The following is a 25596-nucleotide window of genomic DNA, read 5'->3' as shown; positions in this document are numbered from 1 at the left end:
TATCGTTGGCTAAACATAATAATAATAATAAATAAAATAATTTCTTAAAGCCTTTTAAGAAGTTTTTATAAGTTAAATATGTATTCAAGTAAACATTGTGTATGCTCTAAAGAATTGGTATGTATTTAATCTTTACATAATATCATTGTATACTATACATACATAGATGTAACATTGTGTATGCTTAAAAGTATTGGTATGTGTTTGATCTTTAGATAAAATCATTGTATACTGTACATATAGAGGGTACAGAAGCAATGCGAGCAGATTCTTCTGTCTCATTCGCTGTCAGTTGTGCTCATGTACCCTTGAAAGTTGGGATGTTTAGAGTCACTCCAGGAGGAAGAATATCTTTGACATAAAAGCTACGGTCTGCCATTAGGTTATCACCATCCTCAAGAAGTGCTAGAACACCTGACTTAAGGGTGATTTCTTTATCAGAGACCTTACCAGACCATAACTTTGAGGCAAAGGTAATTAGGCCAGAGGGTGATATGCCAATTAAAACTTTCCATGTATTATGATGCTTGTATTCGGACCATGTCTGTTACTGTGCTTTCATAGATGATTGAACCTCTGCAAATATTTCTGTGCAATCAATTATTAATCTCGTTGTTGGGAAATCTTTAAATTGAGCAGGCAAGCATAGCGGAATTTCGTTTTTGTCCAATAAGATGCTTTGTTTACCAAATTTGATAGCCAATCAGATCCCCCGAATCTTGCATGGTTTGTTTACATTTGTCACGAAAACACCCTTAGCTGTGGAGGGAAACCACTACTGGAATTTTGGGCCGCCACGAAAATATACATCAAATAAAATCAGCGAAAAATAAAAATATACAATGTTTATTAAATTTACTAAAAAACTACCGCTGCTTTTGAGTTAACTTGACGTAGTATTCCTAAAATCTTAGGTTGAACTTTTCCTATCTCTCGGGGGGGCTAGGCCCATTCTATCCAGCTTCCCACAAGACCAAATTTTAAGTAATAGGTCTAGAAATCTCGTCTCTGCGATCAATTTTACAAATGTGCTTTAGCTAATACGGGTCTTTTTTCATTTATGTTAATGACCCTTACGGTCCATCAAAAATACGGCCCTCTGATGCGGAAATTGAGGGACTGCCCAAATCCAAGGCACCAATGCGAGGGAAGGGAATCTCAATCGTGATTATGCAAATTAGAAAGCCTCTTAGTTATTACGACGTCCACTCGGACGGAATATCTTTGGTGGAAAGCAACATTGAAAATAAAAAACTCAGTTACAGTCTTTGGTTATATATTTTATGTTCTGTTGTAAAATTTAAAAGAATATATAATTAATCAATGATTTAATTTGTTTTACCCCCGGTTATCAGCAATATTTTGGCGGGAAAATTGCTTTCTAACTGTCGCTAATTATTATCATTGTTACCACCTCGTTTAAATCCTCTATTATGGGAAGGTTTCGAAGAAAGTGCAGCAACACACTGTATCAGCAGTGGTGCTGCCACAAATGTACAGTCAACGAAGCGGATTTGAGGGTATTCAAAGTTCCGACATATGTGAAGCTTCAGGCATTTAAATTGATAGCCAAGGCGAATGGCCACTCAGAAACCAAAATTAAACACGTTTGCCTTTTCTGCATTGAAAATTGCGAGAAAAAACGTGAATTTACGAAGTATCTGGTAAGTTGCCCTTGTAGCAAAATTGTGATTTGATATTCCAAATTTAATTTACACTGGACTTATCATGCAAGATTATTAAATTTACCTCCTTGTAATTTGTCAATGACTGATATCTGAATTTTTTTTGGAATTGTTCTTAATTAGCTATGTAATTTTCTTTATCTGGAAATACAAAAGATTTGAAATTAAAGTTATATTATTTTGTTTGCAACTCTTCTCACAATTAAGTAGTCTCAAACAAAACATTTGACAGACATTGATTTTTCTGATGTAATTACTTTCAAACTTGAAACTTACAAAAGAAAAGTGTAAAAAGGATTAGAGGAATGTAATAAATGTTTTGAGAAAATTTCAATTGAAAGAAAGAACAGGTTTTTTGATAAGGTACATTTTTTTATTTAAAAAATTAATACATAGCACTAGCAAAGAGTTTGTCCCACTGTAGGGAAGTTATATACAATATTACACTATTACAGCATCAAGAAACAGCCCAATTCAAACAAATCTTGAAAAAGAAAGAGACACCAAATTATGAAAAAGAGAGCTTTGACATAGAAAATGATTCAGAAATTACGGAGACACTGAGTAACCCCAGCCAAAAACTCATGTTAAGCTCCCAAGAAACTGACACACAAGAAACTAACACACAAGAAACATACAATGATTTTGAGACACTGGAGAAAAACGATAATTTTGAGCAACAAGAAATTGGTAGCGCTAGAATCAATTTGAAATCTCAAGTCTCAAAAATAAAGGAAAAATGTTTCCAAATGTTTGGTGAAAATGGTGAACCAATCACTGATCCAGCTCAATTTAAAAAGCTTTGTAATGATGCAGGGGCAACAACAATTTTTGAAACGATAGTAGAAGCTATGTCAACTGCCAGACAAACAGCTGAAAGAAAAAAATTGATTGAAAAAAGAGCTGTTTCAAATATATACAGCCTTGTCTACGGTCAGTCGCAAAGGGCTAATTGGTTTCAAGTGGCAACTGCCAGGACTCTAAGAGGCTTTGGGGTTACAAGTAAGGGCATGGAAACCCTCCATAATATGGGTTTTACAGCACACCCACGCACAGTAATTAATACTAATGAAGGCATTGCTGCAAATCATAGCAAAACCGTGAATGATTTTTTTAAAAATGCAGCAGAAAAGGGTCATATGGTGGTAATTTTTATAGATGACTACCATAATATCCATGCTAATCGACGTGCCACTACTTCTGCAACATCACAAGTCACCCACATGGCAACACTTCTTTTGAAGTCATTCCCAAGTGTTGAAGCAATTAGCCATGCAACCTTTCCAGTCAATGATATAAAGCCAGCAAACTTTGAGAACTTGAAAAGTGTTCTTGACAATAACATTGATTTTTTATCAAAGAGCTATGTCGGTGTAATGACAGATTATTGACATTAACAAATCCTGCTCTGTTTGCGATAAACGTGTTAATAATATTGAAAAAGCTATATTCACATCAGGAAATGCTCTGGTTTAACAGAACAAGATATTTTAAATCTAGGTGCTGACGCACAACAATGGCTTTGCCCTAGCTGTCGCTACCATGTTTTTCCTTTCAATTCTGTTCACGCTCAGGATATTCTTTCCAGTAACTTCAATTTTAATGAGCTATGTCTTTGTAATGACGTAACAAAGACCTGACAGACTACGAATGTTTAGAAACTATTACAGAATTGAATCTAGATAAACATTATCTTAATCATTTTCATCTGAATGCAGATAACGATACTGATCAAAACTTAAACCTAAATGCTAATTTCAAATTTTATACAACGCATGAATTTTACTAGGAAAGTTAACTAGGAAACTAAATTCTGAACATTCACCCTTTTTTAGTCTGATGCACACAAATATTTGCTCTTTGAATAAAAACTTTGAAAATTTAGAGTTATTAACTACTTCATTAGAACATAAATTTGACATTATTGCTCTATCTGAAACATGGATAACCAATAACAATGAATCAAATACTGAAAATTTAACCTTAGAAGGTTATCAAAAATACACGGGAACATCTGGTAAAAGCATGAAAGGGGGCTGCGGCTTTTTTGTATCTAAAGAACTATCTTTTTATCCTTGAGAGGACTTAAATATTTCTCACTCAGATAATAGTAGTGAGTTTGAAGCAAACTGGACCGAAATTAAATATCAGAACAATAAGAACTTCTTGATTGCTATTATTTATCGTCACCCAAAGAAAAGAAATGATGTTGAGTTCCTAGAATATCTAACAAACATAATGTCTAGTAAACTTCGAAAGGAAAAGAAGACAGTCTTTATTACTGGAGATTTCAATATTAATCTTTTAAACATTGATTGAGATGAATATACCGAAAAGTTTATAAATCTCATGCTTTCAAACTTTTTCCAGCCACATATACTCCAGCCCAATAGAATTATCAATAGTAATAAACCATCTTTGCTTGACAATATTTTTTTAAAATTCAATAGAACATGAAAAACTAAGTGGAAATTTAATAACAAAAATCTGTGATCATTTACCAAACTTTATATTTTGTAAAAGTATCAACCTAAAATCAAAAAGTAAAAACAGAGGTTCTTATTGCGACTATAGCAATTTTAACCTAGATTCATATATACATGACTTGCGCCAATCAAACTTGGATGAAAAATTAAACTTAATTCAAGGTGCAGACGAGCAATATAACATTTTTCATGATATACTAATTAATAATATGCAAAAACATGCTCCATTGAAACTGGTTTCACGAAAAATGTACAAACAAAGACTAAAACCCTGGATAACAAAAGGAATCTTGGAGTCAATCTCGATTAAAAATAAACATTACAAAAAATTTCTTAAAACAAAAAAGTCAATCTGTAACGCATCTGCAACACAGTCTTTACAAAACCATGTCAACATGCAACATGCGTCAACCTGAAGAAGTAAATGACATCATTGCCAATCTTGATGAAAACAAATCAAATGATTTGTATGATATTCCCTCTAAACTTATAAAATTGGTCCGTATGACTATTTCAGGGCCTTTTGCACTTATCGCCAATTCATCCTTTTCTCTTGGTGCCTTTCCAGAAAAATTAAAATTTGCAAAAGTTACCCATAAAGGTAATTCCAAGTTAGAATAAGGAAACTATCGACCTATCTCCATTTTACCTATCTTCAACAAAATACTTGAAAATTTTGCTAGAAAAATTAGAACATTATGGTTTCAGAGGTATTACATACTTGTGGTGTAAATCATACTTAACTAAAAGAACCCAAATAGTTGCAATTAATGGCGTTAATGCAAATGAGCTTACTATCAATTGTGGTGTCCCACAAGGTAGTGTACTTGGGCCACTATTGTTCTTGATTTATATAAATGACATTTATAAATCTACTCAAATTCTTCAGTTTCGACTATTTGCAGATGACACCAGTATTTTATTGGCTAACAAAAATCTTGACATCCTAGAACAAACCACCAATTCGGAGTTACAAAGGTTATCTTATCTGTGTGGTTATTGGCTAATAAGCTATCGCTAAATGTATCTAAATCGAACTTCTTGCTGATAAGCTCTCGTAAAACTGATAGAAACATAAAATTAAAAATTAATAACAGAGATCTCAAACAAGAAAATTACACTAAATGTCTTGGAGTAATAATTGATAATAAGCTGACCTGGAAATTGCATATAAAGCAAATAAATTTAAAATTATCAAAAGGAATCGGAGTGCTATATAAATTAAGACATCTGGTACCAAGACTTTATACTCCTCATTCATTCAATCACATGTACTATATGGTATATTAAATTGGGGTTGTGCTAATAAAACTACCCTGAAACCTTTAAAACGTAACTTACGAAAAGCAGTTAGAGTAATTGACTTTGCGAACTTCACTGCACATAGTGAACCTATATTTAAACGCCTCAAAATATTTAACTTTGATAAACTTTACCTGCTTGAGACAGCAAAAATGATATATCAAAATAGCTCTGACAAAAGTTCTCTTGAAGGCGAGTTTGTAAAAACAAAAAATGTACACAATTATAATACACTGCAATCTTCTTCTGAAGGTTTTTCTCTTCCATCCATTTCCACAAACTTTAAAAAAAACTTTCTCACTTTCGATGGTATTAAATTTTGGAACTCCCTACCTATAGAGTTAAAAATGATGGATAATAAACACCACTTTGCGAAACAGATGAAATATTTTCTTATAAACAAAATTTGACATCTGTAGGCTTCATTAATTTTTGATTATTTTATAATTGCACTTAGCTGTTATTACAATATTACACATAGTCTTATTTTTATTTCGTTCTACTTTATTTTATTCTTGTTATATCTTACTGTTATTATTCAAACTTAAAAACGTCATTTTAAACACATCAATTTGGATACATGGCTCGATAGCTTGCCCAAAGTTCTTTCCATGTGTCCATCAGCCTAAAATTTTTTAATTCTCATTGCTGTTCTATAAAATATTGCGGTTGACCATTCATTGTTATTTAGCCAAATTAACTTGGATATTGTATATTTAGTATAATTATGTTAACCGGTATATTGTAATTAATCAATTTTATGTTGAAAAAAATATTTTGAGTTTGAGTTTGGGCATTCCTTTTTTTGATCCATTTGTTAAATCATATTGGTGGTTACTCTCTACAACACAGTAGACAAGCATTTTAGGGGGCTTTGTATGGATCTTACCAAAATATGATTGATTCACGTAGATAGATATGACAGAATGGAGTGTGTAATTTGAAATTTGGACACCCACATTTTTTGTACCCTTCCACAGGAAGCAAAAACTTCGAAATGAATCTCGATTTTTAGTAAAATTTATCTTTCCTGTGGACACCCACATTTTTCGTACCCTCTCACAGAAAGCAAAAAACAAATGGCTTTTTTCCTCTGTAGTGCAATAGTGATTTCGAAATGAATCTCGATTTTTAGTAAAATTTATCTTTCCTGTGGACACCCACATTTTTCGTAACCTCTCACAGAAAGCAAAAAACAAATGGCTTTTTGCCTATGTAGTGCAATAGTGACAAAAGGAAAAGAATATACATTTTGTACAAAACGATGAAAACAGATAATTTTTGATGAAATTTCTGTTTACGTGTTAGAATGTTTTGTGATATCGCAAATGTCTCTCAATATTTGTTTCCTTCCTTGTTCACCTATATTAAAGAAATTATCGATTTCCAAATAGACTTCCATCTTGTATTCCTGTTAGAAAAGAGATAATAGCATTACAGAACAGTTTATTCTTAAAGGCCGTAAACACTGTTGAACCATCTTCAAAAACAAAATCCATGTTTTGCAAGTGTTTCTCAACCTTGGCAACCAGCCATGGCAAGAAATTTGAAGGACATGCCATTGAGCTCTACACAATCTACATGAAAGAGCATGGCCTGAATGTCATTGTTTCTGAAACTGGCCTCCAATTATCTTCTTCTCCTTTTCTTGGTGCATTTTTGGATGGCATGGTTTCTTTTAACAATGAAAGATGGGGTTTGGAAATAAAATGTCCATTCTCCAAGTTCAAAATCTCTCTTCAGGATGCACTCAAAGATAAGAAGTTCTTCTTGGAGAATAATGGCGGCACTATCAAGCGCAAACATCAATACTATTATTATCAAGTTCAAGGCCAAATGTTTTGTGCTGTTTTTAAATGTATTGATTTTGTTGTTCGGTTTGCTTGTAGTGAATCATTGTTTGTGGAGTCAATACAATATGATGAAGAATTTGTTTTATCGTACATGCTAATTATTCCTGAATTTTTCACTAAGCGAGTGAAACGTGAATTCAAATTATATTTACATGGAAATTGGAAAAACTTTGATAAATTCAAATAATTTCTCGTTATTATTAAGATATACACACACAAAATAATATCCTGTTTGTAATAATGTTCAGTATCGTTGGCTAAACATAATAATAATAATAAATAAAATAATTTCTTAAAGCCTTTTAAGAAGTTTTTATAAGTTAAATATGTATTCAAGTAAACATTGTGTATGCTCTAAAGAATTGGTATGTATTTAATCTTTACATAATATCATTGTATACTATACATACATAGATGTAACATTGTGTATGCTTAAAAGTATTGGTATGTGTTTGATCTTTAGATAAAATCATTGTATACTGTACATATAGAGGGTACAGAAGCAATGCGAGCAGATTCTTCTGTCTCATTCGCTGTCAGTTGTGCTCATGTACCCTTGAAAGTTGGGATGTTTAGAGTCACTCCAGGAGGAAGAATATCTTTGACATAAAAGCTACGGTCTGCCATTAGGTTATCACCATCCTCAAGAAGTGCTAGAACACCTGACTTAAGGGTGATTTCTTTATCAGAGACCTTACCAGACCATAACTTTGAGGCAAAGGTAATTAGGCCAGAGGGTGATATGCCAATTAAAACTTTCCATGTATTATGATGCTTGTATTCGGACCATGTCTGTTACTGTGCTTTCATAGATGATTGAACCTCTGCAAATATTTCTGTGCAATCAATTATTAATCTCGTTGTTGGGAAATCTTTAAATTGAGCAGGCAAGCATAGCGGAATTTCGTTTTTGTCCAATAAGATGCTTTGTTTACCAAATTTGATAGCCAATCAGATCCCCCGAATCTTGCATGGTTTGTTTACATTTGTCACGAAAACACCCTTAGCTGTGGAGGGAAACCACTACTGGAATTTTGGGCCGCCACGAAAATATACATCAAATAAAATCAGCGAAAAATAAAAATATACAATGTTTATTAAATTTACTAAAAAACTACCGCTGCTTTTGAGTTAACTTGACGTAGTATTCCTAAAATCTTAGGTTGAACTTTTCCTATCTCTCGGGGGGGCTAGGCCCATTCTATCCAGCTTCCCACAAGACCAAATTTTAAGTAATAGGTCTAGAAATCTCGTCTCTGCGATCAATTTTACAAATGTGCTTTAGCTAATACGGGTCTTTTTTCATTTATGTTAATGACCCTTACGGTCCATCAAAAATACGGCCCTCTGATGCGGAAATTGAGGGACTGCCCAAATCCAAGGCACCAATGCGAGGGAAGGGAATCTCAATCGTGATTATGCAAATTAGAAAGCCTCTTAGTTATTACGACGTCCACTCGGACAGAATATCTTTGGTGGAAAGCAACATTGAAAATAAAAAACTCAGTTACAGTCTTTGGTTATATATTTTATGTTCTGTTGTAAAATTTAAAAGAATATATAATTAATCAATGATTTAATTTGTTTTACCCCCGGTTATCAGCAATATTTTGGCGGGAAAATTGCTTTCTAACTGTCGCTAATTATTATCATTGTTACCACCTCGTTTAAATCCTCTATTATGGGAAGGTTTCGAAGAAAGTGCAGCAACACACTGTATCAGCAGTGGTGCTGCCACAAATGTACAGTCAACGAAGCGGATTTGAGGGTATTCAAAGTTCCGACATATGCGAAGCTTCAGGCATTTAAATTGATAGCCAAGGCGAATGGCCACTCAGAAACCAAAATTAAACACGTTTGCCTTTTCTGCATTGAAAATTGCGAGAAAAAACGTGAATTTACGAAGTATCTGGTAAGTTGCCCTTGTAGCAAAATTGTGATTTGATATTCCAAATTTAATTTACACTGGACTTATCATGCAAGATTATTAAATTTACCTCCTTGTAATTTGTCAATGACTGATATCTGAATTTTTTTTGGAATTGTTCTTAATTAGCTATGTAATTTTCTTTATCTGGAAATACAAAAGATTTGAAATTAAAGTTATATTATTTTGTTTGCAACTCTTCTCACAATTAAGTAGTCTCAAACAAAACATTTGACAGACATTGATTTTTCTGATGTAATTACTTTCAAACTTGAAACTTACAAAAGAAAAGTGTAAAAAGGATTAGAGGAATGTAATAAATGTTTTGAGAAAATTTCAATTGAAAGAAAGAACAGGTTTTTTGATAAGGTACATTTTTTTATTTAAAAAATTAATACATAGCACTAGCAAAGAGTTTGTCCCACTGTAGGGAAGTTATATACAATATTACACTATTACAGCATCAAGAAACAGCCCAATTCAAACAAATCTTGAAAAAGAAAGAGACACCAAATTATGAAAAAGAGAGCTTTGACATAGAAAATGATTCAGAAATTACGGAGACACTGAGTAACCCCAGCCAAAAACTCATGTTAAGCTCCCAAGAAACTGACACACAAGAAACTAACACACAAGAAACATACAATGATTTTGAGACACTGGAGAAAAACGATAATTTTGAGCAACAAGAAATTGGTAGCGCTAGAATCAATTTGAAATCTCAAGTCTCAAAAATAAAGGAAAAATGTTTCCAAATGTTTGGTGAAAATGGTGAACCAATCACTGATCCAGCTCAATTTAAAAAGCTTTGTAATGATGCAGGGGCAACAACAATTTTTGAAACGATAGTAGAAGCTATGTCAACTGCCAGACAAACAGCTGAAAGAAAAAAATTGATTGAAAAAAGAGCTGTTTCAAATATATACAGCCTTGTCTACGGTCAGTCGCAAAGGGCTAATTGGTTTCAAGTGGCAACTGCCAGGACTCTAAGAGGCTTTGGGGTTACAAGTAAGGGCATGGAAACCCTCCATAATATGGGTTTTACAGCACACCCACGCACAGTAATTAATACTAATGAAGGCATTGCTGCAAATCATAGCAAAACCGTGAATGATTTTTTTAAAAATGCAGCAGAAAAGGGTCATATGGTGGTAATTTTTATAGATGACTACCATAATATCCATGCTAATCGACGTGCCACTACTTCTGCAACATCACAAGTCACCCACATGGCAACACTTCTTTTGAAGTCATTCCCAAGTGTTGAAGCAATTAGCCATGCAACCTTTCCAGTCAATGATATAAAGCCAGCAAACTTTGAGAACTTGAAAAGTGTTCTTGACAATAACATTGATTTTTTATCAAAGAGCTATGTCGGTGTAATGACAGATTATTGACATTAACAAATCCTGCTCTGTTTGCGATAAACGTGTTAATAATATTGAAAAAGCTATATTCACATCAGGAAATGCTCTGGTTTAACAGAACAAGATATTTTAAATCTAGGTGCTGACGCACAACAATGGCTTTGCCCTAGCTGTCGCTACCATGTTTTTCCTTTCAATTCTGTTCACGCTCAGGATATTCTTTCCAGTAACTTCAATTTTAATGAGCTATGTCTTTGTAATGACGTAACAAAGACCTGACAGACTACGAATGTTTAGAAACTATTACAGAATTGAATCTAGATAAACATTATCTTAATCATTTTCATCTGAATGCAGATAACGATACTGATCAAAACTTAAACTTAAATGCTAATTTCAAATTTTATACAACGCATGAATTTTACTAGGAAAGTTAACTAGGAAACTAAATTCTGAACATTCACCCTTTTTTAGTCTGATGCACACAAATATTTGCTCTTTGAATAAAAACTTTGAAAATTTAGAGTTATTAACTACTTCATTAGAACATAAATTTGACATTATTGCTCTATCTGAAACATGGATAACCAATAACAATGAATCAAATACTGAAAATTTAACCTTAGAAGGTTATCAAAAATACACGGGAACATCTGGTAAAAGCATGAAAGGGGGCTGCGGCTTTTTTGTATCTAAAGAACTATCTTTTTATCCTTGAGAGGACTTAAATATTTCTCACTCAGATAATAGTAGTGAGTTTGAAGCAAACTGGACCGAAATTAAATATCAGAACAATAAGAACTTCTTGATTGCTATTATTTATCGTCACCCAAAGAAAAGAAATGATGTTGAGTTCCTAGAATATCTAACAAACATAATGTCTAGTAAACTTCGAAAGGAAAAGAAGACAGTCTTTATTACTGGAGATTTCAATATTAATCTTTTAAACATTGATTGAGATGAATATACCGAAAAGTTTATAAATCTCATGCTTTCAAACTTTTTCCAGCCACATATACTCCAGCCCAATAGAATTATCAATAGTAATAAACCATCTTTGCTTGACAATATTTTTTTAAAATTCAATAGAACATGAAAAACTAAGTGGAAATTTAATAACAAAAATCTGTGATCATTTACCAAACTTTATATTTTGTAAAAGTATCAACCTAAAATCAAAAAGTAAAAACAGAGGTTCTTATTGCGACTATAGCAATTTTAACCTAGATTCATATATACATGACTTGCGCCAATCAAACTTGGATGAAAAATTAAACTTAATTCAAGGTGCAGACGAGCAATATAACATTTTTCATGATATACTAATTAATAATATGCAAAAACATGCTCCATTGAAACTGGTTTCACGAAAAATGTACAAACAAAGACTAAAACCCTGGATAACAAAAGGAATCTTGGAGTCAATCTCGATTAAAAATAAACATTACAAAAAATTTCTTAAAACAAAAAAGTCAATCTGTAACGCATCTGCAACACAGTCTTTACAAAACCATGTCAACATGCAACATGCGTCAACCTGAAGAAGTAAATGACATCATTGCCAATCTTGATGAAAACAAATCAAATGATTTGTATGATATTCCCTCTAAACTTATAAAATTGGTCCGTATGACTATTTCAGGGCCTTTTGCACTTATCGCCAATTCATCCTTTTCTCTTGGTGCCTTTCCAGAAAAATTAAAATTTGCAAAAGTTACCCATAAAGGTAATTCCAAGTTAGAATAAGGAAACTATCGACCTATCTCCATTTTACCTATCTTCAACAAAATACTTGAAAATTTTGCTAGAAAAATTAGAACATTATGGTTTCAGAGGTATTACATACTTGTGGTGTAAATCATACTTAACTAAAAGAACCCAAATAGTTGCAATTAATGGCGTTAATGCAAATGAGCTTACTATCAATTGTGGTGTCCCACAAGGTAGTGTACTTGGGCCACTATTGTTCTTGATTTATATAAATGACATTTATAAATCTACTCAAATTCTTCAGTTTCGACTATTTGCAGATGACACCAGTATTTTATTGGCTAACAAAAATCTTGACATCCTAGAACAAACCACCAATTCGGAGTTACAAAGGTTATCTTATCTGTGTGGTTATTGGCTAATAAGCTATCGCTAAATGTATCTAAATCGAACTTCTTGCTGATAAGCTCTCGTAAAACTGATAGAAACATAAAATTAAAAATTAATAACAGAGATCTCAAACAAGAAAATTACACTAAATATCTTGGAGTAATAATTGATAATAAGCTGACCTGGAAATTGCATATAAAGCAAATAAATTTAAAATTATCAAAAGGAATCGGAGTGCTATATAAATTAAGACATCTGGTACCAAGACTTTATACTCCTCATTCATTCAATCACATGTACTATATGGTATATTAAATTGGGGTTGTGCTAATAAAACTACCCTGAAACCTTTAAAACGTAACTTACGAAAAGCAGTTAGAGTAATTGACTTTGCGAACTTCACTGCACATAGTGAACCTATATTTAAACGCCTCAAAATATTTAACTTTGATAAACTTTACCTGCTTGAGACAGCAAAAATGATATATCAAAATAGCTCTGACAAAAGTTCTCTTGAAGGCGAGTTTGTAAAAACAAAAAATGTACACAATTATAATACACTGCAATCTTCTTCTGAAGGTTTTTCTCTTCCATCCATTTCCACAAACTTTAAAAAAAACTTTCTCACTTTCGATGGTATTAAATTTTGGAACTCCCTACCTATAGAGTTAAAAAGGATGGATAATAAACACCACTTTGCGAAACAGATGAAATATTTTCTTATAAACAAAATTTGGCATCTGTAGGCTTCATTAATTTTTGATTATTTTATAATTGCACTTAGCTGTTATTACAATATTACACATAGTCTTATTTTTATTTTGTTCTCCTTTATTTTATTCTTGTTATATCTTACTGTTATTATTCAAACTTAAAAACGTCATTTTAAACACATCAATTTGGATACATGGCTCGATAGCTTGCCCAAAGTTCTTTCCATGTGTCCATCAGCCTAAAATTTTTTAATTCTCATTGCTGTTCTATAAAATATTGCGGTTGACCATTCATTGTTATTTAGCCAAATTAACTTGGATATTGTATATTTAGTATAATTATGTTAACCGGTATATTGTAATTAATCAATTTTATGTTGAAAAAAATATTTTGAGTTTGAGTTTGGGCATTCCTTTTTTTGATCCATTTGTTAAATCATATTGGTGGTTACTCTCTACAACACAGTAGACAAGCATTTTAGGGGGCTTTGTATGGATCTTACCAAAATATGATTGATTCACGTAGATAGATATGACAGAATGGAGTGTGTAATTTGAAATTTGGACACCCACATTTTTTGTACCCTTCCACAGGAAGCAAAAACTTCGAAATGAATCTCGATTTTTAGTAAAATTTATCTTTCCTGTGGACACCCACATTTTTCGTACCCTCTCACAGAAAGCAAAAAACAAATGGCTTTTTTCCTCTGTAGTGCAATAGTGATTTCGAAATGAATCTCGATTTTTAGTAAAATTTATCTTTCCTGTGGACACCCACATTTTTCGTAACCTCTCACAGAAAGCAAAAAACAAATGGCTTTTTGCCTATGTAGTGCAATAGTGACAAAAGGAAAAGAATATACATTTTGTACAAAACGATGAAAACAGATAATTTTTGATGAAATTTCTGTTTACGTGTTAGAATGTTTGTGATATCGCAAATGTCTCTCAATATTTGTTTCCTTCCTTGTTCACCTATATTAAAGAAATTATCGATTTCCAAATAGACTTCCATCTTGTATTCCTGTTAGAAAAGAGATAATAGCATTACAGAACAGTTTATTCTTAAAGGTCGAATCATATTTTATCAAAGTGCGAAATTATTTACTCAACAGTTTCATAACTGTACAATTCCTCAGTATTGTTTGCAATGAGCTCTTTTTGATATTTATTAGGCTACAGGTTTACTTGAAGCTTTCCAACACCATGCTGCCTTCCAATGTAGCATAAATTTTGCTGATTTTCAACATAATTTATTGGTGCAGTAAGAGAATACTCCCTTCTTTCATTAACTTTTCTATGTAATATATCATATAAATGCCACAGTCATACGGCGGAACTTGCAAAGGTACCTAATAGAATATGGATTGCAAAATATAAATGACTTCGTAAGCTGATATTAATTTTACATATTTGCTTGTAACTTAAATTCATAGGAATACTATTTGCAGGTTTGATGATTCCTGTACAGTCGACTCTATTTACTCCGCACTAGAGTAATTCATTCTTTTGCTAATTCTAACTAATAGTCAAATTGTCACGTCCCCTCAAAATCTATCAAATAACCTCTATTTTTCAAACCTATATTATTCGAACTTGTTGTTATTTGACCAACTTTGTCTCGGTTCTTCGGTTAAATAGTCCTTCTTATTCGAATACTCTACCAATTTTAAAAAATAAGCTTGGGATATAGACAAAAGCATTATTGTAATAGGAATATGAGATGAAATGAATAATTGCAAGTCTTGGCCTGCCTCTTGTCGAACACTGAAAGGCTAACGGCTTAGCCTATTTTTGTATTGCATTTTCCCTATACAGACAGTTGAAATAACATAGAGTCGGCGGCAATTATGGAAAATTTGAAACTATATATAGGCGTCACCTTTGATCTAACCCTTCGAAAAGGCATTTTAGAGCTCCGTTCCTTGTCCAATTTGGAAAAAAAAGCTCTTGATTCTTAACATTAGAATAAGTATAAATGGTGTTTAATACAAGATGTGTGTTCCCAATATTATACTTTCTATAGACTTTCTAAACACATACTGAGACATAAAAATGTACGCAAAATTGTACCTTATAACACAAGAAAAAATGACAAGATCATACTCTAGAATATTGTCTCTCGGAAAGACGGTTTCGGGCTGCTGCAAAGCACTGTTGCTGTGCAGTATTTTGACAGATGCCTCAGTAGTCGAAGCAAAAAAACAGTAGAAAGCAAATGATTGTAAACAAGCTTCCCAATTTTAACCAGCTTACATGAGCTCGTTTGTTAAAGCAGCAATTTTTCATTGTCAATATTGTAAGGATATGTGGGTCGTAGAAATTGCAAAGTGCATTATCAGAAGTCTACTTGAAAAAGTAAATATGTTGCTAAAATTCAACTTCAGTAATGAATGTTAATTGCTAAACTTAGAGGTATAAGAAAGAGTGAAGAGGGAACCTGTCTAGCTATATCAGGAAAATGGTGTCGTATTGTGTTAATGTCCCTCTCTATCTGCTCTTTTACAAGCAGGCCCAGGCAACAAACAAATTCTCCTCTTTCCTCCCAAGACGGCTGCAAGCTGAATGATATCTGAGCCCACAATTTCTGCAGCTCACCCATTCTTGGCGCTCTTTAACGACAGCAATGCAGTCAAGTCTTTTCAATGCTGCACACATGTTCTCTTGGCTTGCAGCTGGAACCTCAAATGCCATCTTCCTCTTCCCTATAATTTTCGATAAACATATATGTCACACCGTTATCTACAATTAAATGTCACGCAAACAAATTTTAAATCCCTGGGAGAATAAAATGGTATTTTTTCTAACTATTTTCTGGAATATTATCAATCTTTACCTGATTTCTGAATCAACAGAACATAGTGAGTTGAGAAGAGTGAGCTTGCTGTTGACATGAACATAAGATTGACTGGGTTGAGTAGGTCTTGACACGCACAAAGACACGGAGCCATAAATACGTGATAAAATGGATGGTTGCAATAAAGATTTATCCCGCGAAACAATGCTGTTACAAGGTATCGTACTTGAAGAAGACCTAAATGATAAACACTGGCATAGACGCAAAGACTAGAATGGTTTTTTGAAGAAGAGTCAAACATTATTCCATTAAAGGTCTGTTATGGAGCACAAGGAGAAGATTCAATGTTGATTTCTCAATTGACTGTAGGAGAAAAACTGTAGACGCCATGCATAAGATAAACTGTAGGAGATTTAATGTTGATTTCTCAATTGATAAAAATTTTTGAAGGGTTAAATCTACAAAAATAGCAGGAACCAATGGTTCTCTAATTGTGCTACCAAAGCAAAACCATATAAATTCATAATGGTAATCTTCTTACCTGCATAGGCATCCTTTTTAGATAGCTCTGTAATCTCGCTAATGACAGCAAACCTGATAATGTCGGTCACACTGGTACTTTCCATGACAGGTCTTTTTTCAAAAACTTCCTGCGTTGACATTACATACAGCATCTCGAAGCACAATCTTTTGTGTTGTAACGAGACCTGTACTAAATATAAAAAAAACGTAGGCCATGAAATCAGCGAGTTTCCAAATATTTTGGTATTATAAAACCTGCCAAACAACAAAATTACAAAATCTGCCAAACAACAGAATGACAAAACCTGCCAAACAAGTATCAACAATGAAATGAGAAGAAAGCAAAGGTAAAAGACATATACTGAAAGACGCTTAAGAATCAGACTCCCAAATTCTATTTATTTAATCTTGCATATTTAATCGCAAAGATGCCAAAAGATAGTGCAACATTTCATTACAAAACTTCTACACGAAAAACAACATACAAAACAGATTTCCAATCTAAGCAGCAAAAACTGTACCTCTTCTATATAATGATCTACGTGACCAATGGCACCAGTTATGAACAAAAGCCTCAAAATTGGTGTAACTGCCTCTGTGCCAAACAGCAACTTTCCCACAGAATTAAAAAGGCAGTCTCCAATACCTGTTGCCAAAACAGGAATCATACCCTTAGGGTACTCCATACTATTTGCACATCTAAACAGGAAGAGGGTACTTAGTTTACTCAGATTTACTTTGCGTACATTGGAAACAAGCAATGTTTGCAAAGGCCTTGTATAAACAGGATCTTCCAAAAGATGATTATCAACTTTTTAAATTCATATGTAATTTTATGATAAAAGTCAAAATAGATTTCAAATGAGAGAAGAATAAGAGAATACAAGGTAAAACGTAGTAACCACTGGTAATTTTCGTTGCAAAGGGCCCCAGACTCTGTTTTCCGCGCATTTGCAATTATTTTGTGGTGACCATTTTCTGGCATTTAAAATTCTTTTAAACAAAAGACTTAATTTTAGAGTTCAGCTATACTTAGCATGTGACAAAAAACAGTGTGGTTGGTGAATATTTTTTTTTTCAAAGTTAGCACATTAAATATTACTTTGTTGCTCTAAGTTAAGTAGATCATTTCTTTCCATAATGCTACGAAGGTTGTTGAACAGCTTTATCAATAAGGTACCAACAGATGGACGGTGATTTACAAACCTCTTATCAATTGTAGTGACTTTTCTGGGCAAAGTTCTCAAAATGAATTCTTCCTGGTGACCAGATAAAACAACTTTGCAACGCCCAAGAAATCCGTCATCTATTTTTGAAGTTCGTTCAAAAAACGCATTCCAACTAAGCCTTGAAAGCTGAGCAAGGTCTGCAAGGTACTGTGATGCCTGAAATGCCTAGAAGTATAATTCATTGTATAAGGATCGATTAAATGCACGAAACTCTATTCTCTTTAGTTTTATGTATGCCTTTAAAGAGAAGGTAAATCTGAGCTGCTTGATCATTTTCAAAAGACAGCTTAAAATTAAAATTGTGTGCGTACAAGCTGATTGATCTGATCTCGTGGCATTGCATTCGGCGAAAACTTTGCTTTGCTCGTTTCACATCTCAGATTGTGGAAGACCTTTAGATTGAATTGATAGTACTGATCAAGAACAAAGATGCATAGAAAATAAAAAGTTTAGAAAAGGCACGATCAAATTAAAGCTTTCAGATTTTGCCTTATATGCCAATAGGAATTTATCTTATCTTTAGCTAAAAAATGTTTCCTCCTCTTCCTTGTCTTTTCCATCGCCTTTCTTTCTATTGATTGAACTCTCGCCTTGTTGTTTTTATCAGAGCCATCCAGCATAAATACCCCAATGCCAATGCAATACTGCTTTAGTACCTTACTGATACCATATGCTCCTTTATTAAAATCTAATACTGCAGCATTGCCACCTATCTCAAGAGCTCTTAACAAAAACTCTCTTTGGACATTGAAGCCAAATCATATTGTTCAAAGACTCAATTGCATTCTGATTCTGCCCGTTGAGACACTTTGACAACAGCTCATCTCTGCTTAGATCCTCAAAAATTGGTTTAATAATGTCGTGAATCCACTTTGGTAAATTGATTTTTGTTCTCTGTTTCTTTGCATCCTTGGCTGATTGATGTTTCCCCCATTTGCACCAGCTCTTATCTCCACCAGGGCAGAATCTAGGGCGGTATTCTTCATCAGCAAAGTCTGTACAATGCCATAGTATAGCTCCTACAGCTTTCTTCATGTGGTAAAGCTCTCCCCTGTGCTCGCGAATAGCCATTCCATAGAAATTCTGCATGGAGTTTATGACTTAATCAGTCAGCTTTCCTCTTCCTGAAAGAGATGGTTTTGTTTTCTTAAAGACCTCCCTTATATTTTGAAGTCTGGTGCCAAGGCGTTTTTGTACATGCCCAACACATTCCATTTTATAAACTTGCACACTGTAATCTTTGTATGGATTTGACTGGAACACTTCTTTAAATGTAGATGAATCACCATCTCCTAAAATTTTTTCATAAATCAATGAGTGTTTGTCCACTGATGTAGAAAATATTCCCATTGCACCTTCAGCTTCTATTGCTCCTGAGGATTTGAAATGATTTGCCTGGCAATTGCGGTTTTCTTTCCATTTCAAGTAAAGTGGACTTTCTTTCCTCTGTTCCCATAGTGCACAGCCCTTGCAATACTTTGATAGTACTTTGAAGTCAATGCATTTTCCTTCAGCAAACACCCACAGAATTGTGTCCTATCTTTTGCCAGGTACCGACCAATGAGCATGGTGTTAGTCCTATTCTTCCATCATTGATCTTTTCTTTACATTCTGAAAACACTTCTTCACCTGCTTTTTTTATGCTATCTTGTGCTGCTGTTTCATAGGTCTCATACAATGAATCATTTATTCTGACAAAAGCCCCAAATAAAAATGACTGCATGTTCATAATCCTGCTGAAATTTTGAATGGCTTTGTGGCCACATCCAATTTCAAGAAATGCAACAAATGTTCGGACATTAATTTCAGACATCTGACGTCCTTAAGAGCCTCTGCCAGCTTGATAGAACTGTTTTGAAGTGGAAAATGCATATTTGTAAGTACATTGAGAGCAATGTACCTGCAAGGTGGATTGAAAACCCATTTGTAGGTTAAAAACATTTTCCATGTCAATGTTAGAACTCTTACATGGTGGACAGCAACCTATCATTGTAATCAGGTCCTTTAAAACTTAAAACTTTATGATTTAGTTTTAATCATCACCTTTTTCTGCCTGACATTCCAAGCTATGCTGCAACTTTTTACTATACAAACTACAAACAGTTTTCTCCATCTTTCCAGCTTTTTGCTGAGCAGGCCTATTTTTCTTTAAGGGCGGAAAATCAGGACTGTTTTCTTCATTGCTTTCATGAGTCTCCTCTCTTGCATTCATCGATAAAGATTTTTGCTTGTTTCGAACATTAATTACTCTTCCTTTTTGTTTTTTTTGGCGTGATCTGTTTCGTTTGTTTCCCATTTTCAAAATTTGTTTGGTTGCTACACTTCCCATACATGCACTTTGGACCTAACTTAATTTTGAGCTTTCACAGGGGTACAAGATAGAGGAATAAGCTCCTCCTCGGTAACCAAAGATAGTACAAAAAAATTCTATGATTAGATGCTAATAATTAGAGGCTAATCTTGCAAATAGAATTAACAAAAAGTTGCCCCTAAGCCGTTGCTGTGCGGTTTCTAAGGGACATAATCACCACCACCACCTAGAAATAGGTCAATTTCACACCTCTAGCGGCTGCGAAGCAATATATCAGTGTTGGTAGTGCATTCTCCAATCATCAATTGTTCTAAAAGTTATAGAATAAAAAATTGTCTAAAATACATTTTTTTTCGTATAAAGCCACCTTTTTAATATCTTAGCTTTTAAGATTAAATCGATAGAGTTATTTGGTAGTTAATCAAAAGAAGACCGGATTTACCTACTTATTTCCAAGAGGATACTTATAAATGAAGAATTCTGAAAGGGTATAAAAAAGACATTTGAAATTTAGGTGCGTTTTCTAGTTATAACAAGAAATCCCTGTTTATTAGCAATGAAAACATATTATACAAAATTTCTAGCTTCAATTTACATTTTACATTCATTTTACATTCTACATTCATTTTACATTTATTTGACATATAACATGTATTTTCATAACAACTTGCATTTCATGAAAGTATACGGAAAATTTTTGATGACACTTTAAGATGGTGATCTGTAACTCAACTTTTGATGCCATCATAAATTCAACTTTTGATGCTCTTTTCAACGCTTCAATGCGTCTGTTAAAATGAATGAGATCAAAAACTAAAATCTTTAAGGTTTTCCAGTCATCACCCGACCTCGAAAGAGGGGTATATTTTCCTCTTTGTGGATGCAATAAGCGATGAACTAAAAATAAACAACAAGATGGAAATATTTATTCAATACTTTGTTAAGGCGGGGTGGCATTATTTGCCCAAATCAGGTACTGAAATTCCCAGGTATGTGAAACACTGAAAAGGATAAAAATTGGCATTCAAAGCATCAGCGAGGCAGCTTTTTGGAATCAATAATCAACTGGAATTCAAATTGTTAATGGAAACCATTCGCAGAACATTCAAAGCCATTATTAGCCCAAAAAAATATAAAATTTGAGTTTGACAATACAAGTCTTTTTCACCTCCAAAATCAGAACATTTGTATTCAGGGTAGTCCTGTCCGAAAAAGATAGATCAAGATTGCTTAAAAAGACTGTCAAGTCTCTAAGACTCATGCGTACTTCTTTTCCGAAAAAGATAGGTTGGCATACTTGGAAAGCTTGCAGTTTCACGTACAGCGTAGTCTCCTAAAACATCTTCCCAGAGGAGTGCTGTTATGGTCAGAGGTAGTCGTATGAAAAAAGTCACAAAGCCAGGAAGCCACAAAGAGTTCCCAAAATCTCTGGGAAAGAATATCCTCCCTTTTGTAATATCTGCTAAATATTTCTAGGATAAAATTAATTTATTTTAAAAACATTTTCCAAAGGAATGGATGTTCCTGCTTGTAAAAGGCACTTAATTGTTTCACAAAAGAGCAAAGGCACATTTTTTTCAATCTGACAACTAACTGTTCAAGATACAAGGGTTTTGATAAAAGACAAATTAACTGTGAAGCTATCAATTAACATCTTTATGGGGGACATTTATTTGTAAGTACATTTGCATCTACATTCCAATTAACGCATTGCATTGATAGTCTTTTAATATTCATCACAATTCATTATTATTTTGTATCTATGTAGACCGCTTTAAGTTTATATAATTTGAATGGGACAGATTTTGCCTAAAAACTATGTTGGTTATTAGTAATGAACATTAGTTAGTTACCAAGATTCCTTTTTTGATTTCTCTGCAAAAAATTGGCAATTCCCTCTTTCACCAAAAAGTGAACAAGCTAAAATTTCAAGAGGTAAATTCTGGATAATTCTCACATTTATTTAACTGCTTATCAAAGTTTCTGTAAATATCTAAATTATGTAAATTGTTGCACTGCTTTCTTTGGGAGCCACGAATAAAAATTTGCCTCAGATACATAAAAGCTACACTCATTTCATTGATCGTAACTTTGATTGTTAACCTAGAGTTTGATTCTAACATAAAAAAGCACGAGAAACTGAGTGAAACATGTGTGGTCAAAAGTATATTCAGTTAGCCTTAATTTATTGAATGACATATATTTACATCAACCAATTCTAGCATAGAGGTTTAGTGAGAATTCAATAGTGATAATGCTTACCTGGACAGTGTTTCGGCTTTCAAATAGCAAAAGCACTCCTACCCAGTTGCATCCACTTCCAAATCTTCCAGACAATAGCTATGGAGCCAAATTTTTCACAACATTGGTCACCCAAGAAAACATCAAGAAACCTGAAGAATTGCTGTAATAACAATTACTATTAAAAAAAAGACCAATTGTTCCCTAGATTATAAGACAAGATTAAAATTAATTTGCCGAAAAGTTATGTTTTTATTACATTATTTAAATATGACAAACAAATACGAATAAAGAATGTCAAACAAATGTGAAATATTTGTCCCTTCTTGTTTTAACCAACACATGTTTAATGGTGACACAAATGTGCTCTCTTTCATCAGGTATGTTTTCACACATAGGTGCAAATCTTCAATTGTTAACTCCTAAAGCCTATCTGGAGTAACAACCAATCTGGAGTAACAAAAAAAATTGGAACATCATCAGTTGTGATCACGTAAGCCAAATTTGCCCTACTTTCATTAACTTTGTCAAACTAAAAAAACAGGAAAAGTCTTCATGGATTCAGCTTTTCTCAATATTTAAAACTAACTTCAGATGCTAGATAGCAAAAACAAATAAAAATTTACAAACAATGAACCTAAATATCTTTCTTTTCTATGTTCCCTTTTTTTAACTCTTGACTTCTTTCTTCTTTGAAAAGTTCTTATTTCAAGATCTGAACAAAAAAATGTAAACATGCATTTTGATACCATTTACCTCCTAAAGAACATTGTCTATATTCCTGATCCCATATTTCAAGGCTAAATTTTTTAGCCAAGACCAATTGTCCTAAGCGCCATACAATGAACAGTATACAGAACGATGAAGGCAATTGCCATCACCAGCAACACGTATACACCTGTGGTGGCAAACTCCAAGGGAATTAAATGACGAATGGCCTGGTTGAAAAATAAACATGCAGTGATTTATTTGTATAGATCAAACAAATTAAATAGTAGAATGCATTTAAACAAGAAATCAATTAAATTGTTTCATTCAGATTAATCTAAACAAGAAAGTTATCCAGTTGAAGGAATTTAAACAAGGATGGGAGTATATTGTTTCAATTGAATCATGTCAATGCTTTCAATTCGAATTCATCACAACAAGGAATTTTCATTAAAATTTCATCATGATGAAGAATGAAAAATATTTTTCAATTTAAAATCATTCAAAAAGAAAATAAAAAATTTCAATTGAACATCAAAGTTGAAATCTTTACTCACCATTCTACAATGTTAGATGATCTGACACTATTCTCTTGTATCTCAAGAATATTGTCAGGGCAAATGTTCAAAGCATCTTCCATTTCTTCAAAACTTTTGAGGTGTGACACTGCCTTTAAGAAAGATTCTGCAGTGGCCAGATCTCATGTAATATTCTATAAGTAAAATAATTGAAAACAGAATAGCTTTTAGCATACTTTAATCAATTACAAGATCAGGAACCTAAGAGGGCTTCATAAAAATACTGAAGGTACTCAAAATATAAATACTGAAGGTACTTACCTGAAAGTCATCCTTAATCTTGCGCATATGTGCAGAAACATTAGAGCCTGTTCTGTTCTTCTTTATTGTTCTGTACTTCATTGAACACCTCACTGGTGTTACCTTCATTCATGCGACCTTCATAGTCTTTTGAGCTTTTGTTCAACTCTCTCTGTGCATCTCCTCTGCCCCAACTTCACTTTCATCTATACTATCTTCCTGCTCTGATTTCAAAAACTTTTCCAGGAGTCTACAATTTTATCTAGTTCTTCTACTGAAAAGTGTGGTCTTTTGTTGGGGGATTTAAACTCTAAGCTTTCAGGCCACCAAGAAGGCTGATGAGAGGATGACCATGTTTTCTTCTGCAGCATGTCTGAAGAAAGAACAATCTAATTTAAATACTCTTTCTCTTTTGTGTGTTTAAATATAATTGTGTAACTGCTACAACTCCTCTACCAATTATTATTGTATATACTACAATTCATGGAATTTAGAGTCTTAAGAAAGACATGCAAATCTTTGTTTAACATATAAAATTGTTTACTTTCTTGATATGCTTACATATATGCTTCATCCCATTGAAGTACATAAAGTCTCAAAAATCAAATTTTCAATGAAATATTTAATCTTTTCAGGTTTCAACAATATTTTGGTTGGATAATTCTGATTGCAATATCGACACAACATCGGATGCTGGCCCCATTCACAATACACCAGCCATAGCATTTCAAGAGGACTTTCCTGCAGCAGTTACAGTGGCGGCTCGTGACTTTCACAGTTGGGAGGGCAGACCATCAATATTGCGATAATTGATAGAAAGGTCGCGTTTGCATTCATGGTTCGATGTTGATCGTCATGGAGCGCAGAAGAAAAAGCACATATAGATGTGGTTGTTGTTTAGCGATGATGTCATTTTATGGGCAAAATTTTTCTTGCCCCGAATTCCTCCAAATAAGCCAATCACAAGCCCCGTTTCGCAATGCTCGAGGTTGAAAATTAGCTTGTGCGCATGTCGGCTAGGGGCAAGAAAAACTTTGCCCGTAAAATGACATCATCGCTCAAGGCACTAGCGGGCCAGAAGCGAGGCTAAGGACGAGACGGGATATCAAGGAGGTTTTTCTAGAAGAGATACAAACTTATATAATTAACCACAGTAAGACTATCTTGAAAATTAAATATGAATATCATAGATTTCCTTTGAATCTTTTTGAGGGGGCATTGCCCCAGATGCCCATTAGCAAGAGCCGCCACTGAGCAGTTATGAGACGAGAAAATATAAGCAGAATACAAAGCAAAGGTCAATCCAGCTCCCTAAAAAGAATGCGCTCAAGCGAGTCAATTTCAACTCAAAAGCAAAACCACTGTCATTTGTTGAAGCACAGGCCAGACCAGCTCCTTCCAATGCTGAGATGTTATCTGCAAAGCTGCTGCTTTTATGGAAATCTATGCGATATATAAACTCAGCCAACAAGAAAAACTCTAGGTTTGTAGGTGGATCGTACAATTTTTTTTCAACGGGCTCATAGCAAAGCAACAC

The 25596-nt window shown here is 33.5% G+C and overlaps 2 protein-coding genes and 1 pseudogene across 4 annotated transcripts; 1 reads left to right on the top strand and 2 right to left on the bottom strand.

Annotated features, from left to right (window-relative positions):
- Positions 1–8797: 8797 nt before the first annotated feature.
- On the top strand, positions 8798–13533 carry LOC135695486 (uncharacterized). Its single transcript, XM_065214598.2, has one exon. It carries the CDS (start codon positions 9844–9846, stop codon positions 10648–10650), a length of 807 nt encoding a protein of 268 aa, XP_065070670.2. The 5' UTR covers positions 8798–9843; the 3' UTR covers positions 10651–13533.
- A 56-nt stretch (positions 13534–13589) lies between these two features.
- LOC135693500 (uncharacterized) lies at positions 13590–18089 on the bottom strand. 3 transcript variants are annotated; one of them, XM_089111503.1, is made up of 5 exons: positions 17959–18089; positions 17274–17451; positions 16772–16937; positions 16270–16467; positions 13590–16138 (listed from the first exon to the last, which is right to left on the bottom strand). In XM_089111503.1, the coding sequence occupies exons 2-5, from the start codon at positions 17436–17438 to the stop codon at positions 15936–15938; spliced, it is 732 nt and encodes a 243-aa protein (XP_088967629.1). In that variant the 5' UTR covers positions 17439–17451; positions 17959–18089; the 3' UTR covers positions 13590–15935. The 3 variants fall into 3 exon arrangements, 2 of the variants coding, with proteins under 2 accessions (XP_088967629.1, XP_088967630.1); XM_089111504.1 differs by lacking the exon at positions 16270–16467; XR_016144294.1 differs by lacking the exon at positions 17959–18089 and having other exon boundaries at positions 16007–16942; positions 17274–17414.
- Positions 18090–18445: 356 nt separating this feature from the next.
- Positions 18446–24885, bottom strand: LOC148959122 (uncharacterized; annotated as a pseudogene).
- Between the last annotated feature and the right edge of the window lie 711 nt (positions 24886–25596).

The sequence above is a fragment of the Rhopilema esculentum genome, chromosome 11 (genome assembly GCF_057945365.1).
Source record: "Rhopilema esculentum isolate cy_ngs chromosome 11, ASM5794536v1, whole genome shotgun sequence".
NCBI lineage: Eukaryota > Metazoa > Cnidaria > Scyphozoa > Rhizostomeae > Rhizostomatidae > Rhopilema > Rhopilema esculentum.
This window is presented reverse-complemented; position numbering and strand designations above follow the sequence as displayed.

What these genes read in the sequence shown, in the direction of transcription:
- LOC135695486 (XM_065214598.2), top strand. Translation starts at nt 9,844, where the DNA reads ATGTTAAGCTCCCAAGAAACTGACACACAAGAAACTAACACACAAGAA.
- LOC135693500 (XM_089111503.1), bottom strand. Translation starts at nt 17,438, where the DNA reads ATGGAGTACCCTAAGGGTATGATTCCTGTTTTGGCAACAGGTATTGGA. An exon ending in TAGATCATTATATAGAAGAG is followed by an intron (nt 16,938 to 17,273) that starts GTACAGTTTTTG and finishes TATTTAGTACAG; the next exon opens with GTCTCGTTACAACACAAAAG. An exon ending in TAAAAAGGATGCCTATGCAG is followed by an intron (nt 16,468 to 16,771) that starts GTAAGAAGATTA and finishes TTTATCATTTAG; the next exon opens with GTCTTCTTCAAGTACGATAC.